Source organism: Calonectris borealis, chromosome Z (genome assembly GCF_964195595.1).
Source record: "Calonectris borealis chromosome Z, bCalBor7.hap1.2, whole genome shotgun sequence".
Lineage (NCBI taxonomy): Eukaryota > Metazoa > Chordata > Aves > Procellariiformes > Procellariidae > Calonectris > Calonectris borealis.
Window position 1 is genome coordinate 56,424,742 of NC_134352.1, and position 14,753 is coordinate 56,439,494.

General features: G+C 41.6%; 1 protein-coding gene across 1 annotated transcript in view; it reads left to right on the forward strand.

Moving 5' to 3' along the window:
* SLC1A1 (solute carrier family 1 member 1) overlaps nucleotides 1–7,452 on the forward strand; it is a 56,418-nt gene extending 48,966 nt beyond the window's left edge. Inside the window, exons 9-12 of the mRNA XM_075136545.1 lie at nucleotides 554–676; nucleotides 1,189–1,383; nucleotides 1,902–2,036; nucleotides 5,332–7,452. Of these exons, the coding sequence (XP_074992646.1) occupies nucleotides 554–676; nucleotides 1,189–1,383; nucleotides 1,902–2,036; nucleotides 5,332–5,578 (700 nt within the window). The 3' untranslated portion in view covers nucleotides 5,579–7,452. The remainder of the gene's footprint in view (nucleotides 1–553; nucleotides 677–1,188; nucleotides 1,384–1,901; nucleotides 2,037–5,331) is intronic.
* Nucleotides 7,453–14,753: the final 7,301 nt, after the last annotated feature.

Below are 14,753 nucleotides of genomic sequence, written 5' to 3' on the forward strand. Positions count from 1 at the left end.
TTTTTTTATAGGATCATGTTTGAAGTTTCTGCAGAAAGGTGTGGACTTTATCTGTCCCTGACTGGGAACCATATTTACCTTTAATTTCAAAACATTTTCTATAATAAAGGCATAAAAACTTTGAAAAATCAATTGGTTTGTTTTTCTGATTTGTCTCTAGTCTGCATTTTAAGGATTTGGCAGGAGAGTGGAGTGTTTTACCATATTTCAAATCACCCTCTGCATATCAGTTTAAAATATTATTTACCTCTTTCGTTTTCTCATCTTCATCAGTTTAAAATTATTTCCAATATATTAGTTAATTCTTGTTCTACTTTAGAAAGAGAGACAATTAATAATCTCTCTCTTCCAAAAGGAAGTGTAGAACAGCATTAGTCTGCATTTTTTTTAAGATGGTATACTCTCTAAATTTTGAATGTAGGTGTCACTACCGTCACCTTTAGTGTTTCATAAGTGTACTGGAGGACAGAACTAGATACCTATTATCACCATATTATTAAAGCAAGGCAGTGAGAGGAATCCACTTGTTTAACTAGTCCATTTTATTTTGCAGACTTGCAATCCATTCCACTATAATTCTGCCACTGATCTACTTAATAATAGTAAGGAAAAATCCTTTTCGGTTTGCCATGGGAATGGCTCAGGCACTTCTGACGGCCCTCATGATTTCTTCCAGGTAAACAAAAGAAACATTTTCTGTAATGCTCTTAGTAGTAATTGTTTGTGCTACTTTGTTACACACCATGATTTCACCTGGACAATTCTAAATCCCCTGGAGGTTGAAATACTACTTTCATCATTATTTCTGTAGTACCCAAAGGGGCACTATAGATTACGCTGGCCTTACACCAAACGAGAGTCTGCCCCTGCCGACAGTTCGTTGCCATTCAAGTCATTAGTCACAGACTTGCTAGAGTTTAAGCTGGTGCACTGTTTCTGTGACTACATGCTTCATGATAATTCTACCATGTAATTTTGAGGATAACTAAGACTTTGTTATTTCTTTCCATAATTAGAAGAGATAACAAAAGTTACTTTGCTTTGAAAGCCAACTCTCACTTTCATGGTGCAGCCTTCCTTAGGTCTCCGTTAGAGTCTTAGAGCAGATCAGGCTCTGAGGAAGAGCAAAGATAAGAGAAATGGTATGCTGTTGCCTGCGCTTACTTTGTGTGTTTATTTATGTGCCAGTTCAGCAACTTTGCCTGTCACCTTCCGCTGTGCGGAAGAAAAAAACTTCATCGACAAAAGAATTACCAGGTTCGTTCTTCCAGTTGGAGCTACCATCAACATGGACGGCACAGCTCTTTACGAAGCAGTAGCAGCTGTATTTATTGCACAACTGAATGACTTAGAACTGGATATTGGCCAAATAGTTACCATTAGGTAAGACTAAAGCCATCACACGCATTTTGTTGGAGGTGTTTTTTTAATGAATGGTACATTAACTTTGCATACCCCATGGGAAAGTTGAAACTATCATTCACAGCACAGGAAGTAACAGAAACATTCTCACTTCTTGGTCTTGGGCTTTGCCTGTGCAGCCTGATGAGGAGGTGGGATGGGCCAGGACATGCAGCTGGTATACAGCATCGTTCTGGAAATTGCCATTATTTTTCCACTGCAAACACTTGCAAACCTAACTTGGCCTCGGCCTCTGATCTGTCCAGTTTGCTTGTTAGTCATGCGTTGCCTGTTTTTCAGCAGTGTAACCATAACAGTATCTATACATGACTTGTCCCATAAACTTGTCACCAGACTTTGAGTAGATACTATTCAAGAGGAAAAGTCGAACATTTGGGCTTCTTTCTTGTGGAGAAATAAGCCTATTTGTGCCAGAAAATAGTGTTTCTGTGAGCAACAGGTATTCTGAATGCCTTTTCTGGGCTTTATTTGGGATTTAGTGTCACAGCTACAGCAGCCAGCATTGGGGCTGCAGGCGTCCCCCAAGCCGGACTTGTCACCATGGTGATTGTACTGAGCGCCGTCGGCCTGCCCGCTGAAGATGTTACTCTGATCATTGCAGTTGACTGGCTTCTGTAAGTTTAAGGCACTTGATATTTAATTATTTTTCCTTTTTTTTAATATTTATGTAAGTTGTGTGGGAACATGTGGGTCTGGGAAAGAAAGCAACAAAATAATGTAGGACTGTTAGAGGAATTGGACAAAGATTGGCCAATTGGCCAGGCTTGTTCAATATAGAGTTGAATGCAGCAATGGCTTTCATTCTGAGAGAAGTCCTACTGCATGGGATGGCAGTGAATAACCTCACATCCAGAGGTGCTATCAACCTTAAAAGAGTGGCCACAAGCATTAATAAATCATGAGCATAATACTCGGGAAAGACAAATTTGACAGTACCGAGGAGTGTCAGCTGCCACCATATTATGCTAAATTCATACACCATTTGTAAAAATCAAATGCAGCCACAAGCAGAACATCTCAGCTGATTTCCACAAAGCACATAAAATCCATACACTAGTGAAGAGGTAGTGTAGCACAAGATGCACTAAGCAAAGCTGGTCCTGGACCCCACATGCACACACATGGGGAGCTGTACATGGGTCTGTGCTGCCAGCATTGCTTTGCTAGGGCTGTTCTTCAGTGAGAGTTTTTAAAGACCCAGCCCCTTGATCAACAAGCACACACATGCAAACTCAGAAAGCATTCCTTATGCCTGATCCCAACCGTCTCACCTCAGAGCACATCAAAACCCCCACGTCCTATTAAGCAGCTTTTTCTGGAGAGAAGCATTTTCAGCAAAAATCTTTTCTGTCCAACTTACACCGAGATGTTTCTTTGCTACTTTTGCAAAAGCCCAAAGAATCACAGAGTGTATTCTGGAGTTCAGAAGGACATCAGCGTTCAGTTTTGTCGTATGATTCACTGGGAAAGAGTAACAGGATTCACAAGTTAAGGAGTGTAACTTTAGTTTGTAACACAGCTTTCTTGCCTCCTAAACTGTGTGAGCTTTAATGCTCAGACCAAAGTCTTGTTCACCTGCAGTAACTCAGCAAGGATGATATTTCATCGGTAGTAATGCAGAGATCTTAATCGTTTCATAGTCTCTGCATGTCTTCTTAGGCTTATATTTACACTCAAGGTAAATGCATTCCTATTCCTCCCCCACCCTTTCCAATCATTTTCCTGAAGGATTTCTGGCAGCAACCTATGTATTTCACAGATATATATAATCTATTTGATTATAAAACACAATTTTGCAAGCTGTAGAGAGAATTGCCAGTCTCCAGAAAACCAGGGCGGTTGAATGGATCCAAGAATCGATTCAGTTTCTGTATAACATAATTGCTCCAAACAAAGCAGCTCCAACCACAAGTACATTCTCTCCACCAATTGTCTGCAACAGGGTCTAGTTGTGTGCTGTGCTCCACAATCATTTTATTTTCTCCAGCTCTCTTCTTTTCCCAGTAGGCACTTAGTTTTGTTAAGGATGGTGAAGATCAGTACAAACTGCTGGCTCAGACCAGGTATCTAAAGAAGAGTGTAAGAACAGAACAAATGTATATTGGTTCTTTTCCCAAAGTGCTCTTCTAGCCTCCTGCAAATTGCAGCTCACAGAGTTCCTGAGCTAGAGGTGATTTTTGTTTTAACAGTTCTCAATAGATTTCTTCTTCTTCCATTAATGCCTCATTGCTTTTGGGACCCATATAAACTTTTAGATTTCCACAAGTCCTGTGGAGAGGAATTCCACAACCTAACAATGTGTTGTGCAGAGACATATTTAATTTTGTCTGTTTTAATCTATGTCCAAATCATTTTATTTGATGCCCTCTAATTCTTTTTTGGGAGTGAGAGAGAGAGAAAGAGAACAGTAATTCCCTATTTCTCATAGTAATCATAATTTTACAGATCTGATCTCTCCTCCATTTTGAAAATCCACAATTTATGTGATTCTTAGGCACAATACGAATATGTGGAAGCTACCTGTTCCACCACGAAACAGACAAGGAATTCAAGCTGTTTCTGATTCTAATTGAGATATTTTTCAGATTAAGGTGTCTTGCTGTGTAAAGCAAATTAAAGATTAATTTCATGTAACAGGGATCATTGGCAGTGCATTTTGCACCTCAGCAGATGGAATGCACATCATGACGCCACGTAGATTATTAACACTTTTGCCTTTTGTACTTATTGCCTAAAATGTATTATTTTGCAACCTGCTGGTGGTGGCTCATTAACAATCCTCTAGTTAATTCTGAACTTACCAAGGTTTTATTACATAGGCTTGAGGAGTACTGCCATGTTTTTAATGAAGAATAGAAACATTTTGAGAATAGAAGTATTATGTAAGATGAGTTTCCAGTGCTGTTGATTTCCTCACTTGTCCTACCAGAATTTTACTTTATCCCTCCCTCTTCCTTTCCCTCCATTCCCCTCTCCATTCCTTTCCACATGGAGAACACATGGGCATTGTTTAACACTGGAGTTCAGCAATTCGCTGATTCGCTTCACTATTGTTTTTGCAGTCCCTTCTATTTGTGAATGTATCCACCTCAACATCTCTGCACAGACATAGCAACTTGTTCTGCCACAAAGCCCTTGCAGTGCTGTGTAGCTGAAAGGAAAAACAGGGAAGCATGACCTGCCACTGTCCCTACCTTACTTCCACGACAGTTTTCAAACTTCACTACATTGCATGGTTTTGTTGCTCTTCTGCCAAGTAGTGGCAGATTTTTAAGGCCTGCAACTCACATTTCTGTTGGGAGAAAAATCAACAGTACAGAAGAATCATATTCCTTTAAGTGACTTGTTTAATACAACTTTGTACTTCAGCTCTCTAACAATGAGAAGCTAACAGAAGATAGCCTTTCCCATTTCCAGGGTTTGGGCCAGACACTGAAAAATCTGGGCTAGGCGCTCCTCTAGCTGAGGAAATGACTGTTAGAAAGACAAAAAGCACAATGCAGACTCTTCTGCTGCACCCCATCTCTCCTCCCAACAAAGGCAGTCTCATCACAAAAAGAACCAGCTGTGTGGCATACTTCAGGACCTGAGAAGTCATCCCTAGAACATTTTGTAAGGCTGTGCACAGCAGTGTGATTACTGCTCTAACAGACTAGTGATGTGACTTGCAGTTTTGCACACTCTATCCAAAGTTATTTGTCATGAAAGTGACTCCAGGTTTCTTCAAATACATGTTGGGAAAATTCTGTTTCTTGTTCTACAAGATTTTCTTCTTTTAATTGCAGAATTACCCTGAATCTGCACTGGGAAAAAAAGAGCTCTACATTTGCTGAAGTAGCTTACTTTTACTAAAAGGATTTTCTAAGTAACATACGGAATGGTTTGTCTGACAACATTTTTATTCCATAGGGATCGATTCAGAACAATGGTGAATGTCCTGGGAGATGCCTTTGGTACAGGGATAGTGGAGAAGCTCTCTAAAAAGGAGCTGGAGCAGATGGATGTCACCTCTGAAGTAAACATAGTCAATCCTTTTGCCTTGGAAACAACAATACTTGATAATGATGAAACAGAGACCAAGAAATCATACGTCAATGGAGGCTTTGCTGTAGATAAGTCTGACACCATATCCTTCACGCAGACATCTCAGTTCTAAAGCCAGTAGCTTTCAGGTAAAACAGGAGCACTAAAGGACATGGCCATATGCAATATCTCAAAAGCTTAAAGGATAATTGAGAATGAATTACATCTCACATGCATTTGATTTACTTCACAGACTCTGATTCTCCTTACCAGGTCTGCCCCCTTCTCATCACCTCTCCCAACAGTTTGAACTCACCGCTTTTAGTCCTTGCTGATAGGTTGAAGAAAAAGACAGTTGTAAAATACTTTTCTCTTTTTTAAGAATATACACTATTGCTGAGGCTATGAAATGCCTCTTTTGAATCAGCATGCTCATAAATGGGTATCTTAGCTGGGACAGCCAAACATGTTTTACTCAGGAGTAGCACAGCATTTCACATCTTACCCACAGTACAAAGCACCTGTATGAAATCCCTTTTAACATCCTTGCCTTCTAAACAGATTGCACTCTACTTGACACCTACTGTAACTTGATCACCTGCCAAAATACTCATTTCTGCAGCTGAGAGGATACCACTTGGGTGATTCAGGAAGGAACAGACCAGAAAGGCCTTGTAATAAGTATTTTACTGTGAACAGGGTTTCATTTTTCTTTAATTGTGAAATAATTGGGCATGGAAGAATTTCCAGTGTTTATGTAGCTAGGTTTCCCCATGCCTTTCATGTGAATGCCAGCTGCTGGGATTGACCTTCAGATGTGAAATAAATTGCTGTGGGATTGCCCTTCTGGCATTTAAAGAGTTTTTGTAAAGTGATACTTCACCGATTTAGGTCCACTTTGATGGCCTCCTAGTACATTTCCATCAGAAGCAGAAATAAGTCCATTTACTCTTGTTCACCTTTGACTCTAACCAAATACTAATTAGCCCAAAAGTAGGCAGAGGTCATGAAGATGAAAATAGACTATATAGCAGTGCATAGTGCAAATTCTAAACCTTTCCTCCTTGGAATAAACACAGATGTAATATCAAGAATATAGGAGGCATACCTTTTTCTAGAAAGAAGCCACTGTCACAGCTTTTTACACGGACTGGTTGGTTTTTTGCTCCTTGGTTTCGTTTGCCAGTTGAACATGCAAGTTTGTAGCTGCAACACTAATACAGTGCCAACATGTCAGCTAAACTGTACCTTATGAAGCATTTCTGGACCCAGGAAGTCATGTGTTCAGGTAGCTTGCTATAGGATAAGAAGCACCAAGAACTTCCTCATAAGAAATCTCCATTTTCTAAAACATTTTATACAAGATTTCCATGGTGCAAAAATCACTCTCTCAAGGGAGGAGTTGCTGTAACAAATTTTTTTGCCTTGCACATTAAAGTCGTTAGCCATTTTGTATGTAAAGTAAACTGAAGTTCATATACCGTTCTTTGTAAATAAGCTTGTGGTAAACTTAAAATTGCACTCACATGCTAACAAAAAAACCTTCAAGTTCCTGCAGTGTTATATACTCAATTTAATCCTACACTTTCGTATTTAAATAAACCAGAAGTGTGCCAAAGAGAACTGATCAAGAAAAGACGAAAATATTTACTGTAGGTTTTGATAAATTGCACCTTAAATCAACAAGTCAATGAGACATAATACTGTATTTAAATTAAACATTGTAAACTATATGGAAGTGTTAATCTAAGTATTGGTATGTTTATACAGATTGAGTAAATCAAACTTTTACCTGTGCAGAAATAGTATGAGACAGACTTTATTTGTACAGCTTTGCTTATGGGAGGAAAAAACCCACCAGTTTCAACAACTAGCCTATAATCTACACTTCGTCTTTTCTTTGCTTTTTTAAGTCACCCTTTTATGATCACCCCATTACGTAGTCACTCTGTTATGATGTACTGTGAAGTGTTCCTAACGTGTTCTAAATAAATAATTTCTCTCTTTACTCTTGTTTTAGCCTACCATCCTCTCCTCACTGAGAATACTGAGTTCCTTTAGCTATAGCAAGAAAACCAAAACCAGTTGAATTTAGGATTTATGTTATCTTCACTAGTGAGGCAGCTGTAGCTTTGGAAAGAATTACTCTCTTCTTCCAATAAAATAAATACTTAAGAGCACGGTGCTGAGATTGCAAGAAAGCCCTCTAAGTACAGATGATCTGGGTTGGGAGTATACTATTAAACACACGCTAAGCAGGAGATTATTTATTTATTGTTTATTTATATGGATCAGATTCAACTAAGCAGGGGTTGATGGTGCTGTTTTGCCATCTATTCATCACCAAGAGACCAAACCATATACTGAAGATACTGTTAAGTCCAAGGATGCTTTTCCTGACACAATATTCTGAGTATGTACCTTCTATATATGTGGAAACATCCTGCATGGGCAATGCGTCCTCTTCTCCGTAGCCTCCTGATCTGGAAGCTTTGGAGAGTGGTGGAGAGTCTCCCATCAGAAAAGCACCTGCAGGTTTTGGCCCTTTTACACCATGTTGTTATTTTCCTGTAGGGTTTTTGGGGCTGCAGAAGCTATCACAGGATTGGACCCTGCATTTTGAATAGCACGTGGCTTTAAGTCATGGAAGACAAGGTTACCCACTCACGCGTTCCTGCTGAAATACTCAGGGACTTGTAGTCGACACTTTACACTGAGAAAAGAAAGCACCTGGACATAAACATACACAGGTCTGTCAACATGCACAGGTCAGCTATATCAGCTCCACAAGGGTTTAAACTGTATAAACCCAGTTATGACACGTGCAGTTCACTTGTTCTTTAATCTTCCATGATAAGAACAGAAACTGCCCAGTTTGAGATCTTCAAAGACACAACCAGCCACTCCCCAAACTCATGGTTAGGTCCCTCCCCTAAGTTAACAGTTTTCATGCCTCGTTTAACTCTGTACAATGCACCTTGGAGCATCTCCTGTCACCCAGCAAGTGAGATGCCAAACAATGGAGCATGCACAGCTGTGCAGAGCTACAGGCAGGCAGAGTTTTCCCGGTTTTCCTTTTCCCATGTTTTCTGCCTGCAGCTTTCCCTTGCCCAACACCTGGCAGCACTTGGTGGACTGCAGAGCACAAGCAAGGCAGGGCATAGGAGGCAGACCAGGCAAGAAACAGCAACCAAGTCACAGCACCTTCACCACCAGACCAGTATTACATGCTGAAAGTGCGGAAAGTGTAATGGGGAAAGGCCGTGACCTGTTTATAAATACTCTTTCTGGAAGCCAGTATCTGTTGGCAAAGGCAAAATCTTGAGTAGACGAGATCATACTTTTTTTCTGACCCACTACTACTCATAGGGTTTATCAAATGTTGCACTGCTCTTGACAGTCTCAATTGGCCCCAGAAAACCTACATCGTCACCACCATCCAGAAAAATGCGTGAGGAGGAGGGAGCAGCAGAGAGGAGCTGTTACTGGCTGATTCTAATCCCTGTTCTCCACCCCGCTGCACTGCTCAGGGTGGGATGGAGGTAGAGGAGTCAGCAATGAAGAAGTGAAGTTGAACCTAGGAAGAAGGGGGGTTGGGTGGGAAGGTGGTTTAGATTTTGCTTCTCACCATTCAACTCTATTTTTAGTTTGCAGTAAATTAATTTTCGCCAGGACAAGTCTGTTTTGCCTGTGACAGTAATTGGTCAGTGATCTCCCTGTCCTTACCTCAACCCATGAGCTTTCCCACCTTATTTTTCCCCCCTGTCTGGTTGAGGAGGCATGAGAGAGTGGCTGGGTGGCAGCTGGCAGCTGCCAAGGCTAACCCACCACAATGATATATACAATATATACATATATAGAATTATAAATAGAAAGGAGTGTATAAATGTTAAATATATTTTTTTTTATTTATTCATAGATACACTATACATTGTACTACATGATATAGGTAATACTCCTATCCTACACTATGTAATAGGTAATATACACACATTTATCAAAATACAGAAATATATATAGCCCTTATAAAAGGTATAAAATGGGTAAAACATTCTTTAATAAGAGCTAATGGAATGAATAGGCCAGGTCAGGGTCGTGCACTTTACCAGGCTGCAGAACAAACACTACATGTCCGGGCTGGGGGGACTTGAAAAGGGCAGAGGGACGACAAAAGGGTGGTGGGGCACAGACATGGTGGAATGTGCCTGAGGGTTCCAGACCCGTCCCAGGAGGCCACCAAGGGGCCCCCAGTGCAAATCCTGTCACATGCAGAGACCAATCCTGTGAGCTGGACTGAGAAGGAAAAGACCTTAAGGGAATCCCCCGAACGGCCATGTGAACCAGAAGAACCAGCCGATGGGCTTGTGAACCACAAACTGGATTTGGAGGTAAGTGTCAACCAGAGAGGGTGGGTGGCAGCGGGACCTCCCTTTGCCCATGCTTGTGAGGGATCTTCTAGCTACCTGTAAGATCACTATGGGGTGCAGGCTGTGGCTGTGTATGTTGCCTTATCCTTAGGTCGACGACTTGACAAAAGGTTTCAGGAAGCTCTGTCTGATTGAGTGAGGGGGAATCAGGAGCCATGACCTATCTGCCCTCCTGTCTGGGCCTGCAGCAGCCAAAGAAAGGAGCATGGGCATGGAAGTGACAGCGGTGTTCAAGGGAAGAAAGGGAAAAGCCTGGAGAAGCCTGACTGGCAACCAACTCCGCTCATACCCTGTTAGCAAAGTTTCTCTGTGCTTGGGTTAAATGGATTGTCTAGTGTTTCCTTTCATAAGCGCGTAAGTAGACCTCTATGCCATAGCTTGTTAGCAGAGATCTACTGTCCTCCTAGGGAGGTGGGACGTTTTTGGGGTATAGATCCCCTTTTTGAAGCTTCTAAAAGGCGAATCGCTCATCTCACAGAAGCCAAGTGGCAACGTGGCTTGGAAACCAGGATGCTTATAGCTTAGACAAGGCAGCAAGAAACCACTTTAAAAGAAACAAGTGGCTGTGGCAGAGGTGGATGCACCATGGGAAGCAGACTTGGTGGATGTGCAACAATTTTCCATCATAATGGTGGTGTTTAGTATATCTTACCAGTGAGAAACATACTGTCCAAGCCTGCCTTGGTCATAGATCCAAAAGGCAAAATATGTTCTGAGGTAGCTGGGGCTCTTAATTTTAAATTAAAATTAAATTCAAAATTTAAATTTAAATTTAAAATTAAAAAATTTTAGAAGACAGTGCAAGCCTAAGAAATTACATATGGACCAGGGAAAAGAATTTTTAAACCAGCCTTTAAACAAGCTGTTAAAGCAGATAATGTTCACCATGTTATTACTAATAATGAAGTAAAAGCCTCTGTCATAGGGCATTTTAACAGGATGCTCAAAACCGAAGTGTGGAGGTATTTTACAACATGCAATACTTCTTGCTACATTGATGTGTTGTCAAAGTTTATAAAGACTATAACCATAGCTTCCACCAAGCTAACAGAGCCAGGCCTGTGGACACGAACACTTTAAACTCTGAATCTGCACCTCTGCTCAAAAAGGGAGACCTCTTCAAAAGGGAGATTTGAGAAAGGTTATGAGCAGATGTTCGCAGATTAAATTTTCATAGTAGCTGAAATGGTGACAAGGGGACAGCTGCCTGCGTACTGCTTAACAGATTATGATCATAAAGCAACTGAGGGGACATTTTACCCTGAAGAACTTCAGAAAATGAATCCTGACGAGGACAGAATCTACAGAATTGGGAAGAATATCACTGTAGAAGGGAAAGGAAGAAAGAAAACAGCTTCTGGAGAAGTGGCAGGGCTGCCCCCCAGAAATCTAACAGTTGGACAGAAGCCTCCCACGTCCAGAATATCTAGTGATTGGCATCGGAGCAGGGGAAAAAGGAAGGGTGGCAGATGGGGGATCGTAGAACAGCATGCTGCCCAGCAATGCCAGCACCAGCATCTTTCCACAATAACTTTACTGTAGAGCTAGTGAGGTGCCTTGACTCCTCAGGCAAGTGGGAGATGGGGCTGGCGCAAATACACTACCCGCACATCTGGGATAACATCAGCAAAGATGCTGCTTTTGAAATACCACTGCAGGGTAAGATATGGCAGTATACTTTGCAGAAAGGCTATTATCTGTCCTTCTCCATGTTGACTGAACATGTGAACCATCATATTAACCCCCAAAGAGAACTTCAGCCATCAGCTCTCCAGCAGTGGACCTGGTCAGTGACCCCATCATAGTGAAAGCAAAGCTTAAAGGGATAAAATCCTTACACTTGTTCTACAAGCAGAGATCTAGCACATATTTTGGGGGCTTTTCTGCAGGTTGCTGCTAAGAAATTGCCCTGTCTGATGGGCATCACTGGAGGGTTTAACTCACTCCACCGCTACACACACCTTGCAGCGCACCAACTTGTCAGGGAAATTGCGATTCCATTATTGCTCTGTGTTTGACCAGTGATAATAACAATGAGATCATTACAGTGACGTATGATAAGCCGCACTATGTGCTGGTAGACCACCAGCACATCAACACAATCAGCACTGAAATAAAGACTAACCAGCATAAGTACGTCTCATTTTGCTTTGGGTAAGTGATTGTGAATTCCATCTTCAGCCCTGGAAGTATTTAATATTTTAAGAAACTACACCAAAATGGTAGTGGTAAAAAATTATGGGGACCCATAATTTTTGCATATGAACTATTACAAAACCCAGGCTGGCAATGGTCTCCCCGGTTTTCAAGCTGTTTTGTGTGAAGCATGGTGTGGGCATTGCAGGTGTATTCTGTAGCCTGTTTAGAAAGACCATCCCGCAATGGAAAAGGGGTTTGGAAATTGTTAAGCAGCACATTAATAGCACTGCTCACCATACTGCAAAACACATTTGGACACGTTTCCAAGGTCGTTCCAAACAAGTTGAAAATGCCAGCAAATCAGGAAGGCTTGGGACATGTTTGTATTCAAATAAAAAGATATAAAAGAAAGAGATGCATGTCATACTCTCAGAGGGAAGGATCACCCAGCCCTTTAAAAGAAAAAGAAAGGGGGACACTAGACAACAGTCTGACCAGGACAAGAAGAAGAAAAAGAACAAGAACCCAAGCTGAAAAGAAAAAACAATAGGAACCCAGGTGCAAAAGAAACAGAAAAACCAGAGAAAGAGGTCCCGTTCTACCTATAGAAAAGAAAATATATTTTTAAAGGGATGGCTTTCAGTCATGGCTGCTCAGAAGAGTGCACCAAATCCAAGCTGGATTTGTTTGAAGTGTCCCCAACACAGACTTGCTTTGAGAAAAGCCTTTTTATTGAGGTGCCCTCACTTTTCACTGTTGCAGAAAGTCGGTACCTCTGGACTTTTTTATAACAGAGGATGGGGCAGATTACATAGATCTGAACAAAACCCTGCTCTATTTTTGCTGCAAGATTGTAAAAGCTGACAGGTCCAACCTATGTGGTGAGGCTGTGGGCCTCGTGAGTTACCCTGGATGCTGTTTGCAGCCAGCTGGATGTTATGCTGGGGGACCAGCTGCCACACCCTCATTGAGTTGCCCCTCAATTACAGCCATGACACATTGTCAATGCATTTCTCCATGGGGTTGTTCCACAATGACACAGCCGGGCAGTGGGAAGCAGGCACGCTGGATCGCATCAGTAATCAACGGCTTAGGCAATGGTTGGCTCTGATGGCCCAGGGTAGTACTGAACTATTTGGACTGCTCCATAGTGATCTGTTCTTTTAAGGCAAGCTTTTGTTGAACGGTGTGAATGTAAAAATTGAGTTGATGTGCATCAAAGACAGCCTTCGTTTGATCAGCTCCCCAGCAGCAGGACCTGGTCATTATATATGCCTCGCTGTTCGTGAAGAAAGTGCGGGTGGCACCTGGAGTGCCTGGGGCAAATCTGGGTGTTCAGATGCCTCCTCAGTGCTTGGGAGCACAGCCAGTGGAACCCCTGGGAAACACCCTTGTGCTCAACAGCCTCTTGCTCTTCAGGGTGCTGCAGTAACTGGGAAATCCCTTCCAGGGGGTCATCTCCTATTCTAGTGGGAGACGTGTTTACTGGCCCAGGAGGTTCAGAAAAGTAGTTTGCATATAAGAGACCCATAACCACTTGCCAACAAGACACTTGCTCTTTCTGCAGTGGCTGTGGTCTCTAAGAGCACAGGGCTGCAGTGTGTGTCCCAAAGTATGTGTCTTGCTGCTTTTGCGGTTATCATTGTCTAACATGCATGCTTGGTCTTCTGCTTCTTTGCAGCATTGCCCTAAGGATAAAAAGACATACATAGCAGCACGCGTTTCTAGTTCAACACACTAAAAGAAAGCAGATTTGCATCAAACAGACTCCTTAAAATACTAGTATTTAATACAGTCTGGATAAGAGTGAGAAACTTACCCAGTCAAGAACAAGAGTGTGGCTAAGAAACAACTGGCAACCCATGATGTTCCAGTCATGTCTGTAGCTAGAGGTGATCAGCCTCAAAATAGGTCTTTAAAATACCTTTTAAATTTAATTAACCAGTTTTAGAAGGAACATCTCTGAGGGTCTACAGAGCTGCAAATGGCCTGAGAGGGTCATGTTCTGCTACGGGAAGGAATTTAGACATTTGGCACAAAACCAGAGTTCACAGAGTCAGCAGAGAAATCCAATTGTTTTGCTGTTATTTTGTTTTATCAGAGGGTCCCAAGGCAGACTTAACACTAGAACAGCTGGCACATCAATACCAACTGGGGACTGATCAATTTTTGTAGCCTCCAGTTGGAGGCCACAAAAAATCAGAATCCAACTACAGAGCCTATATTAGGAAACTACCTTAAAAAAATTCCCATCATTGTCCCTGTTGAAACAGTGCCACAAAGGCTAGTAGCTGGAGAACAGTTAACCACTATTTTAGTCACTGTCATTTAATCTTCCGAGAGCACATCAAGCTGAAACTTTGAGTAACTCCCATTGATCAAGCTGTACTGATAATGGCAACAAGATCATTTTTCAAGAGAAAGGTGAGAGTGTACCAGGTGTTACACTGGCTAAGTCAGTTTAACAAAATCTGGCCTATGATATTTGCAAATAGAATAGAAGAAATTTTGGACTGAGCTAAACATGGTACCTGGAGATAATGCAACAGTCACAGCAAAATATAAGTATCTTTAAGACAGAAAAATAACGGTGCATGTTGGTGTGGACTCTGCTGAGTTGCAGCCAGGAATGAGCAAACAGTTGTGATAGTTGAAGAGCAGCCTTCTCTGAATTAAAGGCAAATGAAGGAGCTCTGAAATCAGTAGAAGCCCCAGCTCACAGAATAGCTCAATAAAGGGAGA